Source organism: Trichomycterus rosablanca, chromosome 18, assembly GCF_030014385.1.
Source record: "Trichomycterus rosablanca isolate fTriRos1 chromosome 18, fTriRos1.hap1, whole genome shotgun sequence".
NCBI classification, from domain to species: Eukaryota; Metazoa; Chordata; class Actinopteri; order Siluriformes; family Trichomycteridae; genus Trichomycterus; species Trichomycterus rosablanca.
The window spans coordinates 13,989,164-14,008,446 of record NC_086005.1 but is presented as its reverse complement, the minus strand read 5'-3'; the positions used below and the strand labels follow the sequence as shown (position 1 = coordinate 14,008,446).

General features: G+C 41.2%; 1 protein-coding gene across 1 annotated transcript; it reads right to left on the bottom strand.

The window, feature by feature from the left end:
- Nucleotides 1-3,081: 3,081 nt before the first annotated feature.
- opn4xa (opsin 4xa) lies at nt 3,082-18,755 on the bottom strand. The gene is given in 8 exon segments (XM_063014749.1): nt 3,082-3,216; nt 6,017-6,188; nt 6,299-6,406; nt 6,683-6,844; nt 7,711-7,882; nt 9,161-9,364; nt 9,870-10,003; nt 18,610-18,755. Coding segments are annotated over 8 exon segments (1,230 nt in total). The 5' UTR covers nt 18,753-18,755.
- Nucleotides 18,756-19,283: the final 528 nt, after the last annotated feature.

The following is a 19,283-nucleotide window of genomic DNA, read 5'->3' as shown; positions in this document are numbered from 1 at the left end:
GAACAGTGCTACCCACTGAGCCACTGTGCCGACAGGAAGGTTTAAGAAACAAAATCAACTTTTTAGTGGTGCAGTTTTGTAAATGCAAATCAACTTTCTGATACATTTTAGCATACTAATTACAAGGGATCTTCAAAAAGTTTCCTCAATCTCATATTTTGGTTGGAAACGGTGAGGGCGGGAGTAGTAGTAATTGTTCGTGTCTGAGAGACTAAGAGAGACACTTATAGTCCGGATTTGGCACCATTTGATTTCCATATTTTTGGACGCTCAAAGAAGCTTTAAGGGGAAGAAGATTTTCATGTGATGATGATGTGAAAGCAGCGGTGCATCAGTGACTACACACTCAACCAATAACATTTTTTGCTGATGGCTTTAAACAGTTGGTCTGATGCTGGGAAAAATGCATTAGAAGGTGAGTATGTAAAAAAGTGATGTAATTTGTTTTTACATTTACATTTGTGGCATTTAGCAGACGTTTTTGTCCAAAGCAACTTACAATTATGACTGGATACCAATTGAGCAACTGAAGGTTAAGGGCCTTGCTGAGGGGCCTAAAAGTGGCAACTTGGTGATGGTGGTGGTGGTCCAGTACCTTAACCATTGAGCTACCACTGTCCACTTTTAAAACTCTTAATAAATAGGGTTTAAAAAAGAAAGTGCAGCAACTTTTTGAAGAACCCTCATATTATTAATAGCTAGTTAATAACTTCTTGGTTATGGAAACTCAAAGTTGTTTACAACAAAGTTTTTCAAACCCTGGGTGGGGATCCTTAGGTGGGTAGCAAGCCGAACAAAAATGGGTCACAGGGACAAATAATAATAATTAAAAAAACTTGTATTCACGCCCCCTTGTGGCTTGATGTTACATCTTGTATAGAGAGAGTGAGATGCATTGTGTTGACTGGGTCGCATAAAAAAATCATGGACAAAGTGTGGATCACTTAAAAAAAGTGGTTCACAAAATAGTCTTCATTATGCAGATGTCTCTGTCGTCAGCATTTAAACCTCAGGTTTGGATAACCATAGTTTGGTGCAGGTTCATGTTCATGAAAAAACATATCCGTGGACTGTATGTCTCCAGCATCAGGTAAACCTCTTTAGTCTCTCTTGCCTGGTTGTCCTTCTAATGTATTTCTGTATTGCCATTAAAACCAGGCTCTGTGGTCATTTTAAAAGGATGAGCTCTGCTCCTTCTTTTTATCTTCTCCTGGGCTCTTTCTTTCCATAAGAAGATGCCAGATCTTGGTCCAGGTTGCTCACAGAGATGGTTTGCTGTGGTGGACAAACAAATGGACAAACAAATGTAGATCATTTCAAATTACCTGATTGTTTTAAACTAAATAATCTGTTTGCAACTAGATTGACTTGCTGCATATACATAAATAGATTCAATTTCATTATGACTTACAGTGTATCACAAAAGTGAGTACACCCCTCACATTTCTGCAGATATTTAAGTATATCTTTTCATGGGACAACACTGACAAAATGACACTTTGACACAATGAAAAGTAGTCTGTGTGCAGCTTATATAACAGTGTAAATTTATTCTTCCCTCAAAATAACTCAATATACAGCCATTAATGTCAAAACCACCGGCAACAAAAGTGAGTACACCCCTTAGTGAAAGTTCCTGAAGTGTCAATATTTTGTGTAGCCACCATTATTTCCCAGAACTGCCTTAACTCTCCTGGACATGGAGTTTACCAGAGCTTCACAGGTTGCCACTGCAATGCTTTTCCACTCCTCCATGACGACATCACGGAGCTGGCGGATATTCGAGACTTTGCGCTCCTCCACCTTCCGCTTGAGGATGCCCCAAAGATGTTCTATTGGGTTTAGGTCTGGAGACATGCTTGGCCAGTCCATCACCTTTACCCTCAGCCTCTTCAATAAAGCAGTGGTCGTCTTAGAGGCGTGTTTGGGGTCATTATCATGCTGGAACACTGCCCTGCGACCCAGTTTCCGGAGGGAGGGGATCATGCTCTGCTTCAGTATTTCACAGTACATATTGGAGTTCATGTGTCCCTCAATGAAATGTAACTCCCCAACACCTGCTGCACTCATGCAGCCCCAGACCATGGCATTCCCACCACCATGCTTGACTGTAGGCATGACACACTTATCTTTGTACACCTCACCTGATTGCCGCCACACATGCTTGAGACCGTCTGAACCAAACAAATTGATCTTGGTCTCATCAGACCATAGGACATGGTTCCAGTAATCCATGTCCTTTGTTGACATGTCTTCAGCAAACTGTTTGCGGGCTTTCTTGTGTAGAGACTTCAGAAGAGGCTTCCTTCTGGGGTGACAGCCATGCAGACCAATTTGATGTAGTGTGCGGCGTATGGTCTGAGCACTGACAGGCTGACCCCCCACCTTTTCAATCTCTGCAGCAATGCTGACAGCACTCCTGCGCCTATCTTTCAAAGACAGCAGTTGGATGTGACGCTGAGCACGTGCACTCAGCTTCTTTGGACGACCAACGCGAGGTCTGTTCTGAGTGGACCCTGCTCTTTTAAAACGCTGGATGATCTTGGCCACTGTGCTGCAGCTCAGTTTCAGGGTGTTGGCAATCTTCTTGTAGCCTTGGCCATCTTCATGTAGCGCAACAATTCGTCTTTTAAGATCCTCAGAGAGTTCTTTGCCATGAGGTGCCATGTTGGAACTTTTAGTGACCAGTATGAGAGAGTGTGAGAGCTGTACTACTAAATTGAACACACCTGCTCCCTATGCACACCTGAGACCTAGTAACACTAACAAATCACATGACATTTTGGAGGGAAAATGACAAGCAGTGCTCAATTTGGACATTTAGGGGTGTAGTCTCTTAGGGGTGTACTCACTTTTGTTGCCGGTGGTTTAGACATTAATGGCTGTATATTGAGTTATTTTGAGGGAAGAATAAATTTACACTGTTATATAAGCTGCACACAGACTACTTTTCATTGTGTCAAAGTGTCATTTTGTCAGTGTTGTCCCATGAAAAGATATACTTAAATATCTGCAGAAATGTGAGGGGTGTACTCACTTTTGTGATACACTGTACATACCTTGCTAAAACAAAGTACTAGCTTACCTTCTCAGGTTGTTTTTGTTCTTTCCCTAATGAAGTTGAGCTCTTCGCTCCTTTTCTCTGAGGATGTTAGCTAGTTGGGAATTGCTGAAGGAATTCTGGTTAATACGATCTAATTCAACATTACTCCAAACCTGCAGAAGATAGCATATATACACTATATTGCCAAAAGTATTTACTCACCCATCCAAATCATTGAATTCAGGTGTTCCAATCACTTCCATGGCCACAGGTGTATTAAACCAAGCACCTAGGCATGCAGACTGCTTCTACAAACATTAGTGAAAGAATGGGTCGCTCTCAGGAGCTCAGTGAATTCTAGCGTGGTACCGTGATAGGATGCCACCTGTGCAACAAGTCCAGTAGTGAAATTTCCTCGCTACTAAATATTCCACAGTCAGCTGTCAGTGGCATTATAACAAAGTGGAAGCGATTGGGAACAACAGTAACTCAGCCACAGAGTGGTAGGCCACGTAAAATGACAGAGCGGGTCAGTGGATGCTAAGGCGCATAGTGCGCAGAGGTCGCCAACTATCTGCAGAGTCAATCGCTACAAACCTCCAAACTTCATGTGGCCTTCAGATTAGCTCAAGAACAGTGTAGAGAGCTTCAGATGAGTTCCCAGAAGAGTTAAAGCTGTCTGCACTACTTTGTCACTTTTGCACATTTGGTTCACTTGAAATTGCTTCTATTTTTTGTATAAATACATATTTTGTCTATTTTGTAACTACTGTGGCCAAGCAGTCACAAAAGCATTTTACTGCCAGTTATACTATGTATGACTATGTACAGTGTATCACAAAAGTGAGTACACCCCTCACATTTCTGCTAATATTTCATTATATCTTTTCATGGGACAACACTATAGACATGAAACTTGGATATAACTTAGAGTAGTCAGTGTACAACTTGTATAGCAGTGTAGATTTACTGTCTTCTGAAAATAACTCAACACACAGCCATTAATGTCTAAATAGCTGGCAACATAAGTGAGTACACCCCACAGTGAACATGTCCAAATTGTGCCCAAATGTGTCGTTGTCCCTCCCTGATGTCATGTGTCAAGGTCCCAGGTGTAAATGGGGAGCAGGGCTGTTAAATTTGGTGTTTTGGGTACAATTCTCTCATACTGGCCACTGGATATTCAACATGGCACCTCATGGCAAAGAACTCTCTGAGGATGTGAGAAATAGAATTGTTGCTCTCCACAAAGATGGCCTGGGCTATAAGAAGATTGCTAACACCCTGAAACTGAGCTACAGCATGGTGGCCAAGGTCATACAGCGGTTTTCCAGGACAGGTTCCACTCGGAACAGGCTTCGCCAGGGTCGACCAAAGAAGTTGAGTCCACGTGTTCGGCGTCATATCCAGAGGTTGGCTTTAAAAAATAGACACATGAGTGCTGCCAGCATTGCTGCAGAGGTTGAAGACGTGGGAGGTCAGCCTGTCTGTGCTCAGACCATACGCCGCACACTGCATCAACTCGGTCTGCATGGTCGTCATCCAAGAAGGAAGCTGACGCACAAGAAAGCCCGCAAACAGTTTGCTGAAGACAAGCAGTCCAAGAACATGGATTACTGGAATGCCCTGTGGTCTGACGAGACCAAGATAAACTTGTTTGGCTCAGATGGTGTCCAGCATGTGTGGCGGCGCCCTGGTGAGAAGTACCAAGACAACTGTATCTTGCCTACAGTCAAGCATGGTGGTGGTAGCATCATGGTCTTGGGCTGCATGAGTGTTGCTGGCACTGGGGAGCTGCAGTTCATTGAGGGAAACATGAATTCCAACATGTACTGTGACATTCTGAAACAGAGCATGATCCCCTCCCTTCGAAAACTGGGCCTCATGGCAGTTTTCCAACAGGATAACGACCCCAAACACAACCTCCAAGATGACAACTGCCTTGCTGAGGAAGCTGAAGGTAAAGGTGATGGACTAAACCCAATTGAGCACCTGTGGCGCATCCTCAAGTGGAAGGTGGAGGAGTTCAAGGTGTCTAACATCCACCAGCTCCGTGATGTCATCATGGAGGAGTGGAAGAGGATTCCAGTAGCAACCTGTGCAGCTCTGGTGAATTCCATGCCCAGAAGGGTTAAGGCAGTGCTGGATAATAATGGTGGTCACACAAAATATTGACACTTTGGGCACAATTTAGACATGTTCACTGTGGGGTGTACTCACTTATGTTGCCAGCCATTTAGACATTAATGGCTGTGTGTTGAGTTATTTTCAGAAGACAGTAAATCTACACTGCTATACAAGTTGTACACTGACTACTCTAAGTTATATCCAAGTTTCATGTCTATAGTGTTGTCCCATGAAAAGATATAATAAAATATTTGCAGAAATGTGAGGGGTGTACTCACTTGTGTGATACACTGTATGTGACAAATAAACCTTGATTTGATTTTGATTTGAACCAGTGGTTGATGGCTTTACTCATGCTAAAGTGGGCTTGTGCTAATCTGCAGCCCTCCTTGGCCAGCATAGATGTGGTGAATGCAACAGAGAAACTTATACTAATAATTAAAAATCAATAAACTGGAGAAAAAGGGGGATTAAAAGATTTGTCGAGACTTTTCTTAACTTTTTACATTGTAACGCTTAATGCTCTAATTAGTCTAATAAGTCTAATGTCTAATAGCTCAGTCTAAAATCAAACAAGCCCTATTTATTTGAACATAGTTCAGAGCTATAGTCATTTTAATTCCTAACAAAGAATTAGAAGGCCATGCCACAAAGTTAAATGACATTCTAGTACATTCTACACAACTAAGTTTCTGTCTGTACTGTATATTCATGTCCCAGATGTCCCAAAAAATTTAAGAAGTCTAAGGTTACTTAATAATCAAGATAATCAAGTGTTATCTTGAGGAAAGTTCTCAAGATAACCAGCAGCAAGTAGGGAAATAGGGAAAAAAACAGTAAACTCACTGTGTCCCCAGTGGACATGGATGACACGCGATGGAACTTGGTCTTTGACCCTGATGACTGCATGCTGGCCATGGAATCCCTGAGAGAAAAATCACTGTTCGAAACTGAGCACGTTTTACCTGAAGGCTTGCCAAGGAACGCCAGACATGGAACGTTCTCTGCCAGAGTGTCCCTATACAGAGTACAAACATAGAAACAATAGAAAAAATATTTTTTAATATCCAGTAGGTCACAGCATTGCAGGGCAGAAGTGAAGATGAAAATATGTACGATAATGTCCACCTGTATTTTGAGTGGATGATTGCGTAGATGAAGGGGTTATAAATGGCTGAGGCTTTTGCTATGACTGCAGGTACTGCCTTAGAGTACGGTGTCAGGATGTTGCTGTACCTGTAATGTAGAAAGGACCATCCTTAAAAGCAGTGCACCACCCCTGATCAGACTAACCCTGAGCCACTTACAGCTACCACTTACTACTTATGTGTTGTATATGATTAACTGTTTGAGTTAGTTAGTTAGCGCAGAAATGTAATTCCAAGTGCAGAAATGTAATTCCAAGTGCAGAAATGTAATTCCAAGTGCAGAAATGTAATTCCAATTCCAGTTCACAAACTCGATTTTGCACAAAACGTGTTCAAATTTAAAAGAAAATAAGTTTGTAATTACCCGGCCCAGGCGATAAGAGTAACAGAAGCGTAGGGTGACCAGGACAGCACGTACACAATAATGACCACAAAGGCAACCTTTGCCAGCTTCCACTCTCTTCTCATAGACTGTTGCTGAATGAGTGTGGTACTCCTCACCTGGGTGCCAAGACTTTCTAAATCCCTAAAACCAAGCAACAAAAGAAATCAATTGCTGCTTTTAGATAAATATACAACATGCTGATGGCAATATCTGATTTCTTTTATGTTTAAAGTGTTGTGCTAGAGTAGAGCAAATGTATATTCACTAAATGGCCCAAAGTATGTGAACACCATTCCTAATGATTGCGTTCATAATTGTTCCACTCTCATTGCTAACAAATGCATGTAATTATTTATATTAAATAAATTGCCTTCAACTTTGTGGAAACAGTTTGGGGAAGTTTGGCTTTGTCCTAATCCAGCATGTCCCATCTGTGCCATAAGACCCAGTTCCAGCCAAAGGTTTAATAGGGACCAATGTAGATTCAGTCAATCAGCATTCATTCATTTACTATATAAATAACATTTACTATATACTATATAATTCAGTGACTAGAAATTACTGCTGTGCCTAGATTATTGCTGTAGATTATTTAACTAGATCTTTTTAAGATTTGCATTTTGCATGGATACCGGGTGATAACAAGTGGTACACGCAAAATCATTTTTAGACAGTCTGTGTGTGTCATTTAGATCATTTAATTTAATTCTTAGTAACCTAAACATGCATTTATTCAACAGCACGTGTCAACAGGTAATTTTGTGACCCTCCGGTTAATGGCATTGCTAATGCCATTGCTATATTGCCTTGGTACTATTGCATGGGGCACCTTATATGGAAATCGAAAGCCTCTACTAAAAACAAGGAGGTGGTTTTTATGTTATGGCTGATCGGTGTATATGTGTATTGAATCTCACTGTACTTCTACAATGACAATAAAGGTATTCGTATTTCATCAATAATATAATTTATATAATTCATAATGGATGTGTATTCTATATCATTACCTGCCAGTGCTGCGAATAGCCAGAAACATAAAGAAGTAGCAGTAGGATATGATGCCCAATGGGACAAAAAAGACCAAGCAGCACAGCATGAGTGTGTAGCTCTTATTAGCTGGTGTTGAAGTGACATAGTCCCATGTGCAAGAAGTCATGAGACCCTCAGGGATATAAGAACCTGTTCACAACCAAACACAACACGTCAAACTCTCACTGTGGATAATCACACTGATCTACATTTGAAGTAAAAAAGTTTACATACACTTGTAAAAACATGTGTGCCATGCCAGGCTTGGGATTTCAATGATTTCTGTAACTGTTTTTTGGGATCTGTTCTAAACACACTTTTAATAATAATCGTTTATTTAACTTTGTTGCATGGCCTCATAATTCCATGTTAGTGATTAAGATTGACTATAGCTGCTAACTTTTTGGTGCCCTTATAAATATGGCTAATTGAAATGTTCATTCTTGTCTTAGTCTCCATTGTAAAGCTTACTTGATTGTGGACACCCATGTTCCAGCAGCTTCTGTATTTGATGGGTTTTTGATTACATCTAACCAAGGACGGATTAAGGATAGTCTGGGCCCCTGGGCAAAGAGTTGCAATTGCTTGTCTTAAATTTAAATAATTGCAAAATTGCTAAATTAATTTGTGTCTCTGCGCTTAAGAGAAATTTAATATAATAATTTTGAAACAATACAAATTCAGAAACATTAAGTAAGGGCCTGAATCGCATATTTGCAACAAAACGTCTTTTATGAAATATGGTAGCTTGCCTGGCAATTTGTAGGTCCCTAGAAAGTCAAGGAGCCATGGTAAACGACTTCTATGGAAGTCAAGGGCCCCATAGCAGGGGCCCTCGTGATCAAGGGCCCTCTAATGGTATGCCCTGCTCTTCTCTAGGGCCCCCTGGTAGGAGCTCTCATAACTAGGGCCCTCTAAAAATATGCCCCCCTCTTTCCTAGGACCCCTAATAGCCAGAAGTCGAAGTCAGAGCAGTGCCACAACACCTCATCCATTTTCATAAGGGGCCCAAAAGCATAGCTAGGGCCCAAAAGCATGGCTAGGGGCCCCAAAAGCATGGCTAGGGCCCCCAAGAGGCCCTGGGGTCAAAGTCCCTAATAGTCAGAGGATCCTTAAAATGGAGGGCCCTCGGAAATAAAAAATATATTGTATCATAAATGTTGATAGGCATCGCAAAATGTTTTGGGCCAGGGCCCCCCCGGGGCCCCCTGACCTCAAGGGCCCCTGGGCGCTGGCCCCACTGGCCCGGTCAGTAATCCAGCCATGCATCTAACCATTTGGACAAATTTCCTACCAGCATAAGATGACGGTTTTAGTTTTTTGTTAAGACGTTTCTCTCATGGTTTTAGTCTGACAGCAAGATAATGAGAGCTGACTGTATGTAGGTGAAAAGAAAACAAATGTCTCATGACATTCAGTGACACTCACTCCAACCCAGAAGGGGTGCTGCACTCCAGGCCAGAGAGTAAATCCACACTAGCAGGATGCTGACGAGTGCCCGCCGTTTTGAGGTCCACTGGATTGCCTGCAGTGGTTTGGTGATTACCACGTAACGGTCAATGGAGATGGCCACCAAGTTGATCATGGAAGTGATGCCAAACAAAGCTCCACAAAAGGCATACATCTTACAGCCTATAGAGCAATGTGACCACAATCTGCACTTGTAATTAGTCTGGTAATACCTACTAATTAAGCTCTGGTTCAATGCATGAATCATAAATATGAAAACAAAATCAGAAAGAAACACATGCATAAGTAAATAAATAAAGTAATTTTAAATAAAGACACTAGTTTAAAAACAAGTAAACAATCTCAAGAGCATTAATACATCAGATACGTCACTTGATGCAAAATTACTGGTTTTATCCTATTAAAAACACAGTATACAGATTAAACTCTGTTGTATATGCTTGTGCCTGTAAAACAATACAACCCAGTGTTACTACTTCAAAGACATACATTAACATGCAAATACAAAGGTCTATGAATGTACAGTACTAACAGTATTAATATTATTATATAGTTACGATTATAAAATGAAGTTATAATAACATCCGTTTTTTTATGTCCAAAGGCTAACAGGGAACAACAGAAATGTTATCATGTGCAAAGGAAGAGTTAAATGGGGATACATTACCAATCTGACCAAACACCCACTCCTTGTATAAACAGTTCACAAAGAAGATAGGTGACTGGGTGATGGCCATGAGAAAATCACTCACTGCAAGGTTCACAATGAAGTAGTTAGCAGGAGATCGTAGTTTCTTATTACTGTGGGAAAAAAACAATAATAACATTACTATTTTGACAATAACTAAACCAGTAAGATAATTTTACATGGGCGCCCAGGTGGCATTCTGAACTCCTCGGTTCGAAACTCGGCGTTGCCACCGGCGCCATCTAGTGGGCATAATTGGCAGTGCCTGCAGCAGACACGTCTCTGCTAAGGCGGGATGACCGGACTATGTGGGTGGGGTCTTCAAACGCTGTGTAAGGAACCTGATTGTCAGATAGAGAGGCACCTGTGCAGAGTGCATAGGTGAAAAAGGGTTCCGTTAAGGGCTGCACGCGGGTCGGAGGAGGTGTGAGCAGCAATATACCCACCTCAACTGCAGTCAGGGATCCCCCAGCAGCAGAAGACAAACTGACTACACTAAATTGGGGAGAAAATGGGAGAAAATGCATAAATAAAATAGAAAAAAAAGAGAATTTGACATGTTTTTATTTGTTAGCACTGAAGGGTTCTTGGATGAATGTCTATAGCATAACTGTTAAGAGGAAAGTAAACACACCAGCTGGCCTGTTTTTTAAATGCATTTTCTCATTCTAATGATACACTTATGTTGATAAAATAGTTTCAGCAGCTGTATCATTGTGCTCTCCAGATATTTCCATGAAATTTAAAATATATTAAAATATATTTCAATGAAAGCAAATAGCACTTCACAGTGAAGGACACAGTAATATTGCAACATGTTTGAAAACAGTATGCACAACTGCATACTGTTTCATTTATGATAAGACAAATATTAAATCTTTTATTTACAATTAAATTAAGATTGTATAACTGTAGTTGTCAGTGAACGTCTTTGATGTTGATGCAAATGTTACAGTATGTTGATGCAGCTTATACAGTATGTTGTTTTTTTTCTAAAACAGCACCAATCCTAAGATTTAAGTTCTTTAAATCATATACAGAAACAGAATTTAAATTATAATACTGTAGTTTATTTTATAATATAATCGAGACTTTTCATATTTTTTTTTAAATCTTATTCAAGAAAGTAAGCATTTTTATTAGTGCTGTTTGTATTTTAAATCTAAATTATTTTTTTTAATCTTATTTTATTTTTATTATTTATTAGTTAATATTCAGTATTTATTTTTTATTATTTTATGCCTCCGATGTTTGTGAAGCCACTGATTTACACCAGCCAGTGGTGGACTTTTAAAGAAAGCTGTATTTAGGACCGCTGTATTTCCTCTGCCCTATGTGTAGGCACCTTGTCCAATACTCCCCCCCCCCCCCCCCCACAATATTTAGATATGCTTAAAATATACTGATTTAAAAATTATAAATAAACATATTCTTCTCAGTAGCTTTGTGTGATGTTAAGATCCATCAATGATATGGAAGTAATTTTTACATGTTTTACCATGGCAGGAAACTCCCTTCCCATTGATTTGGACCCCCCCAATGTTTAGTTTATGGCTACGGCCTTTGATCTTGGATTATGCATTCGGCTATCACTCCATCATACTCAGGGTTCAGCAATGATGGATGGACTGCTGCACCATTCAAGCACCCCGTGTTGGTCTGTGCAATGAGGTATGAGATCATGATATAATTCCTTTTAAAGTCATTATTCATGGTTGCCTCTTTGGTTGATTAAAGTGTAACTTTTTTAAGCAGTAAAAAAACAGTATAAGGGTGGGATAATCCCTTCAATATGATAATTTGTTAGTGGATCTAATGGTTCGAATGTGCATCAGATGTGCAGATGATTTAAAAAATTACATTACACTGGTTCTGCAATCACTTCACATCTTTCACACAGGCACGCACCACCATTTACTCTAATTGAAGTATTTTCACATGTAACCTGCTGGGGAGCTTTAGGCTTCATGCTAGGGATGCATCGATACCATTTTTTCCCAACAAGTACATGTATTTTTGTACTTACCGATACCGATACCAATACCTATTTAGAATACCGTTTTTTTTAAAACAAAAACACACGTGAGAAGTGACGAGAAGTTTAATGATACCACGTCCAAAAATGCACGTCAACAAATAGGGAGTGATCAAAGTGTTTGTGCGCTGACATGATGAAATCAAGGAGGAAAAATAAATGAATCTGAGTGGATTTGGCAACACGAATAGCATGGATTGTTCTGTAGTGAGTTGGAGGTTAATAAATATTTTTGCAAGGTTGGTGTTTTGTTGTTATGTTTTGTAGAGAACGATCAGGTCATAAATACTGTAAAACGTGTGTGTGCCGGTGTATTCTGATATAAACTATATCATCCCCCCGTCCCACCTGTTTACACTCCTCTCCTGCGTTTCCCCTCACATCATATCCTGCGTTCTCATTGGCTGTTCGACATGTCACTCATTCCCAGTCGCACATCTGAGATCAGATATCTGACGTGCTAGAAAACTCGAGCGCTCGGTGAGCCGGTCGGATCGAGTTGTTGGATAGTTCACACTTGGCGATCGAGAGCCGAGTTTTGATCGCCGAGCGAACGCCGAGTTGCTCCAGAGCCGGCAAATCTAGCGCCGACCAGTCGCCGAGCGAAAATCAGGGCACAAATCGTGTAGTGTGAACTAGGCATAACGCAGCAACGTGCACTAGGCACACGGTATCGGATGTTTAGTATCGGAGCCTCGTTTGCGAGTACGAGTACAAGTTAATGAGCGCGGTATCGGGCAAATACCCGATACCAGTATCGGTACTCATGCATCTCTACTTCATGCACTCAAGCATTCGCCCAAAGCCCTCCTTTAAATCCAGCAGGGGTCACAAACCTCAAACAACCAAAATACAGTGGAAAGCTTTTCCTGATATAATGGATGTGTATGCAATTTAAACCAGCAGAAAAAAATCCATTCAGTCTAAACAGTGAGAATTAAAAACAATACCTATGTGATTAATGATGATGCACATAATAATTTGAATACAATGTTGCATAAATTAAGTAAAAATGTACATACACTTGTAAGAGGCATGTACACAGATTAGGCATAACATTATGACCACCTTCCTACTATTGTATTGGTCCCCCCTTTGCTGCCAAAACAGCCCTGACAGCCCTAACAGCATTACCTTCTTTAGCAATCTGAGCTACAGTAGCTCGACTGTTGAATTGGACCACATGGGCCAGCCTTCGCTTCCCACGTGCATCAATGAGCCTTGGCCGCCCATGACCCTGTCGCTGGTTTACCACTGTTCTTTCCTGGGACCACTTTTGATAGATACTGACCACTGCAGACCGGGAACACCCCACAAGAGCTGCAGTTTTGAGATGCTCTGACCAAGTCGTCTATTCATCACATTTTGGCCCTTGTCAAACTCGCTCAAATCCTCATGCTTGCACTTTTTTTCCTGCTTCTAACACATCAACTTTGAGGATAAAATGTTCACTGGCTGCCTAATATATCCCACCCACTAACAGGTGCCATCAGGGATGGACTGGCCATCGGGAGGGTCGGGATTTTTCCCGTTGGGCCGCTCTGTATGTGGGCCGCTGAGAGAGTGAAAAATAAATTCTGTTTTAAATGTTCCTGAATAATAATCCTGAAGTGTGCATTTGCCCGCCACAGTATCCTCATTGCTTGTCCATTGGCCAATCACAGAAATGTCCCTCCCCCAGGATAAACCGTAATCAAAAAATACATATTATAAAACAGTTCCGGTCCACACACACACACACACACACACACACACATATATATACATTGTACATACACCTGTCAGTGGTCATAATGTTATGCCTGGTCAGTGTATGTCATGGCAAGCTTAGGATTACAATTAGTTCTGAAATGAACTTTTTTCTGTGACTAAATAATTGGATGACATATTTTCTTGCTTAAATACCACCATGCTTGACACTAAATACATTGTTGGGTTTAAATGCTCCATTTTTGTTTCAACTGACCCTCAACTGAAACTTTCCTCCCATCTTTTTATTATTCCTCCCATCTTTTTATTATTTCCTCCCATCATATTGTTCATACAGGGCGGGAGCTCATACAGGGCGGGACCTCATAACTGATGCAATTCCGACCTCGGCTGGCTGACTGATGGCGCCTGCCAGGAATAATGTGGACAGGGTGTGACTCTCTGTACACAAAGCTGATATGAACTCGCATATGAACTCGCCTCGTGCGGTTGAAAAGATGCAGTCGGCTACTGCACGTGTCAAAAAGGGTGTGTGACAGTCTCGCTCTCCTCAATCAGAAGTGGGGATCAGCATCAGTAGAGAGGAAGCGTAATGCAATCGGGTAATTGGATACGACTAGATTGGGAGGAAAATTGGGGAAAAAAACCCAAAAAGAATAAAGTGACATTATTAGGTAAATTCTTAACTAACATATTAAGGTTTGGGTTTACACTAATAATCGTGTTTAATGGTGGTGATCCTTATTCTGTTAGGAGTTCCTCTTGGGCTGTTGTTCCTTAGACTCCCTTTGTGAGCGGTTTGGCTACATCTGGTGGTGGCTGGAGGTACTTCATCTCCATTTTCCAGCCAATAGATCTCTCCCCTGCCTAATGAAGCACACCTGTTACCAATCTACTCCTCATCAGCCTACTGTTTTAAGCCCTTGGTTTCTTCCCAGTCACCACCAGATTGTCAGTTGCTGTTTGCTCTGTACTCTGCCTGGTTCCCTTTACTCCGGCTCTCTGTTCCCGAGTTCCAGCCTTCTCTGCCTGGTTCCTGGATCCCCGTCGGCTCTCTGTTCCTGTGTTCCAGCCTTCTCTGCCTGGATCCTGGATCCCCGTCTGCTCTCTGTTCCTGTGTACCTGCCGTTCCTGCCTGGTTCCTGGTTCTCTCATTCACTTGCCTCCTGCTGTTCCCGTCAGCCTCCTAGCCCCAAGCGCTGCCGCTGATTCCCTCGCTTTTCCCCGTTCCCTGGTTCTCTGGCTGGACTGTGGTTCTTAATAAACCGTTTAAACCCTGCTTCTGTGTCTGTGGTTGTGTTCGCATCGTGGTTCCAAATCTAAACCTCTTAACATATTCTGTATAATACAGATACTGTAAAGTGTATACACCGATCAGCCATAACATTAAAACCACCTCCTTGTTTCCACACTCACTGTCCATTTTATCAGCTCCACTTACCATATAGAAGCACTTTGTAGTTCTACAATTACTGACTGTAGTCCATCTGTTTCTCTGCATTCTTTGTTAGCCCCCTTACATGCTGTTCTTCAATGGTCAGGACTCTCCCAGGACCACTACAGAGTAGGTATTATTTGGGTGGTGAATCATTCTCAGCACTGCAGTGACACTGACATGGTGGTGGTGTGTTAGTGTGTGTTGTGCTGGTATGAGTGGATAAGACACAGCAGCGTTGCTGGAGTTTTTACTTGACTGAGAATAGTCCACCAACCAAAAACATCCAGCCAACAGCACCCCGTGGGCAGCGTCCTGTGACCACTGATGAAGGTCTAGAAGATGACCAACTCAAACAGCAGCAATAGATGAGCGATCGTCTCTGACTTTACATCTACAAGGTGGACCAACTAGGTAGGAGTGTCTAATAGAGTGGACAGTGAGTGGACACGGTATTTTAAAACTCCAGCAGCGCTGCTGTGTCTGATCCACTCATACCAGCACAACACACACTAACACACCACCATGTCATTGTCACTGCAGTGCTGAGAATGATCCACCACCTACATAATACCTGCTCTGTGTGGTCCTGTGGGGGTCCTGACTATTGAAGAACAGATTGAAAGCAGGCTAAAAAAGTATGTAGAGAAATAGATAGACTACAGTCAGTATTTGTAGAACTACAAAGTGCTTCTACAGTGGGGCCAAAAAGTATTTAGTCAGCCACTGATTGTGCAAGTTCTCCTACTTAGAAAGTTGAGAGAGGTCTGTAATTTTCATCATAGGTACACTTCAACTATGAGAGACAAAATGAGAAAAAAAAATCCAGGAAATCACATTGTAGGATTTTTAAAGAATTTATTTGTAAGTTATGGTGGAAAATAAGTATTTGGTCACCCACAAACAAGCAAGATTTCTGGCTCTCACAGACCTGTAACTTCTTCTTTAAGAAGCTCTTCTGTCCTCCACTCGTTACCTGTATTAATGGCACCTGTTTGACCTCGTTATCTGTATAAAAGACACCTGTCCACAACCTCAAACAGTCAGACTCCAAACTCAACCATGGCCAAGACCAAAGAGCTGTCGAAGGACACCAGGAAGAAAATTGTAGACCTGCACCAGGCTGGGAAGAGTGAATCTACAATAGGCAAGCAGGTTGGTGTGAATAAATCAACTGTGGGAGCAATTGTAAGAAAATGGAAGACATACAAGACCATTGATAATCTCCCTCGATCTGGGGCCCCACGCAAGATCTCGCAAAATGATCATGAGAACGGTGAGCAAAAATCCCAGAACTACACGGAGGGACCTGATGAATGACCTGCAGAGAGCTGGGACCAAAGTAACAAAGGCTACCATCAGTAACACACTACGCCGAGAGGGACTCAAATCCTGCAGTGCCAGGCGTGTCCCCCTGCTTAAGCCAGTACATGTCCAGGCCCGTCTGAAGTTTGCCAGAGAGCATATGGATGATCCAGAAGAGGATTGGGAGAATATCATGTGGTCAGATGAAACCAAAATGGAACTTTTTGGTAAAAACTCAACTCGTCGTGTTTGGAGGAAGAAGAATGCTGAGTTGCATCCCAAGAACACTATACCTACTGTGAAGCATGGGGGTGGAAACATCATGCTTTGGGGCTGTTTTTCTGCAAAGGGGACAGGACGACTGATCCGTGTTAAGGGAAGAATGAACGGGGCCATGTATAGTGAGATTTTAAGCCAAAACCTCCTTCCATCAGTGAGAGCATTGAAGATGGAACGTGGCTGGGTCTTCCAGCATGACAATGATCCCAAACACACCACTCGGGCAACGAAGGAGTGGCTCCGTAAAAAGCATTTCAAGGTCCTGGAGTGGCCTAGCCAGTCTCCAGACCTCAACCCCATAGAAAATTTGTGGAAAGAGTTGAATGTCCGTGTTGCCCAGCGACAGCCCCAAAACATCCCTGCTCTAGAGGAGATCTGCATGGAGGAATGGGCCAAAATACCAGCTACAGTGTGTGCAAACCTGGTGAAGACTTACAGGAAACGTTTGACCTCTATCATTGCCAACAAAGGTTATGTTACAAAGTATTGAGTTGAACTTTTGTTATTGACCAAATACTTATTTTTCACCATATCTTACAAATAAATTCTTTAAAAATCCTACAATGTGATTTCCTGGATTTTTTTTTCTCATTTTGTCTCTCATAGTTGAAGTGTACCTATGATAAAAATTACAGACCTCTCTCATCTTTCTAAGTAGGAGAACTTGCACAATCAGTGGCTGACTAAATACTTTTTGGCCCCACTGTATATGGTAAGTGGACAGTGAGCGTGGAAACAAGGAGGTGATTTTAATGTTATGGCTGATCAGTATATATTACCTTGTATTACATTGCTTAAATAAACAATGCTTTATATAGGTAAGTACATAAATGAAGTACATAATTGTATGAGTTTAACGTGCAGCTACGAGACCAGGTAGCTAATGCTAATAAGCTAAATTGCAGTAAGAGCTAGAAAAGAGTGTAATGGAGAGTATGTTATTTTTTGGAGCTTAAAGACTATTGCTACACTTACTTAAACAATCACATTCACTCTTTAGGTTCTTACAGATCAAAGCAGGCAATGTTGCTTTTCCCCTCTTGGTGACATGGTATAGTTTAATCAGCTGTGTAACCTATTTTACACTACATTTAATGCGAGCTCTCCAGCAGGTTTTAAAAGAATAAGAGCTTCCTCTTCATTTGAAGAATGTTAAACCAAGCACAAGCTCTATCCTTCAGGAAAGATAATCAATGAGTGAGCAGTGTCAATAAAAGCATGTTATTTTTAAAAGCATCTTGCATGTTGTGCTGGCACGGAAACATGAAGGTCATTTTGGGAAATGTGAATTCAGGAAATATAGCTCTACCAGAACAAACATAAACCATACTTTCATCCATCAGTTTTAGTTTTTTTCTATTCATGCATTTTTCTCTTTTTTTCCAATCCAGTCCCATCCAAACTAAAATTAAAAACTTGTGTTTGCTTGGTTACATTTTTAAATAATTTTTTTTATTTTTTATAGAACGCCTTTATTTGTCATCTACAGTGGACCCTTGACTTACAAATTTAATTGGTTCCAAAGGGCTGTTCTTAAGTCAAAATTGTTCGTTAGTTAAACCTATTTTTCCCATAAGAAAAAATGTAAATAAAATTAATCCGTGCCAGACCTCCCAAACCACCTCCTTACCTAACCTTTCTGATGTCTTAAATGGTCTTTTTTGTTATAAAACAAGTATAAATATAATAGCTGAGTTTCGAGCCGATGAGTTTGAAATGTCAGCTCTGGTGTGCTAGCGTGTTTTACCGCTGCGCCACCTGAGCGGCCCAGTGATAATTTTTAAGAAACACATATTTCTGAAATTCAAAACTTTTAATACTGATTTTGCCAATACAAAAAAGCTAAACACATTTGATTAATTTCCTTTTAGATGATAAAATAACAGTTTGTATTTAAATTCAATACATCTTGCCACAGTCCTGTAGTATTGCCTAAGATGTGGTGACTAACCTACCAGAAAAAGGCATACATGACCAACGCATTTCCGATGACTCCCACAGCCCCGATGAGTGCCACAAAGAAGGCCAGAATATAATGTGCATGGTCCGGAACGTTCACCTTCCTGAAGAAGCCACGGTCCAAGTCCTCTTCCTCCATACCTGCAATGACGGGCAGTAAACCTACATCAGTCATTCCAAACCAGGGAAACAGTTTCTCATGCACTCTTCCCAACACTGATGCTTTCCCTCCTCTCCCTCTGTGTCCCGTTCATGATTATCCACCCCTCACCCCTGTTATGTAAAAGTACAAACATCAGTCGCATGTGACTTTGACTTATGGCATGAAATCAATGCCCAGTGGCAAGCAAATGAAGTTATTTAGAAGTAAATCCTGAAATGACAGACAGAAGAATGTAAATTATCATGTTATGGGTTATGGATGACTGAAGTTGTTAAAGATTAAAGGGCGAAAACGTGTACAACAAGACAGCTAAGGGAAACTGTAAAGCATTATTGAGTTTGTTCAGTAAAATCAGTGGAAACACTACCCCAAGCACCAGGTCAGTGCAATAACATTAGGATCAAAGAGCTTGAAGAGGCATTTTCAATCATTGTGCAACAGCACAGAAAAGCTGAGCATTTTATTTAGGGGTGAATTCAGGTCAATCTCACCTACAACACAAATAAA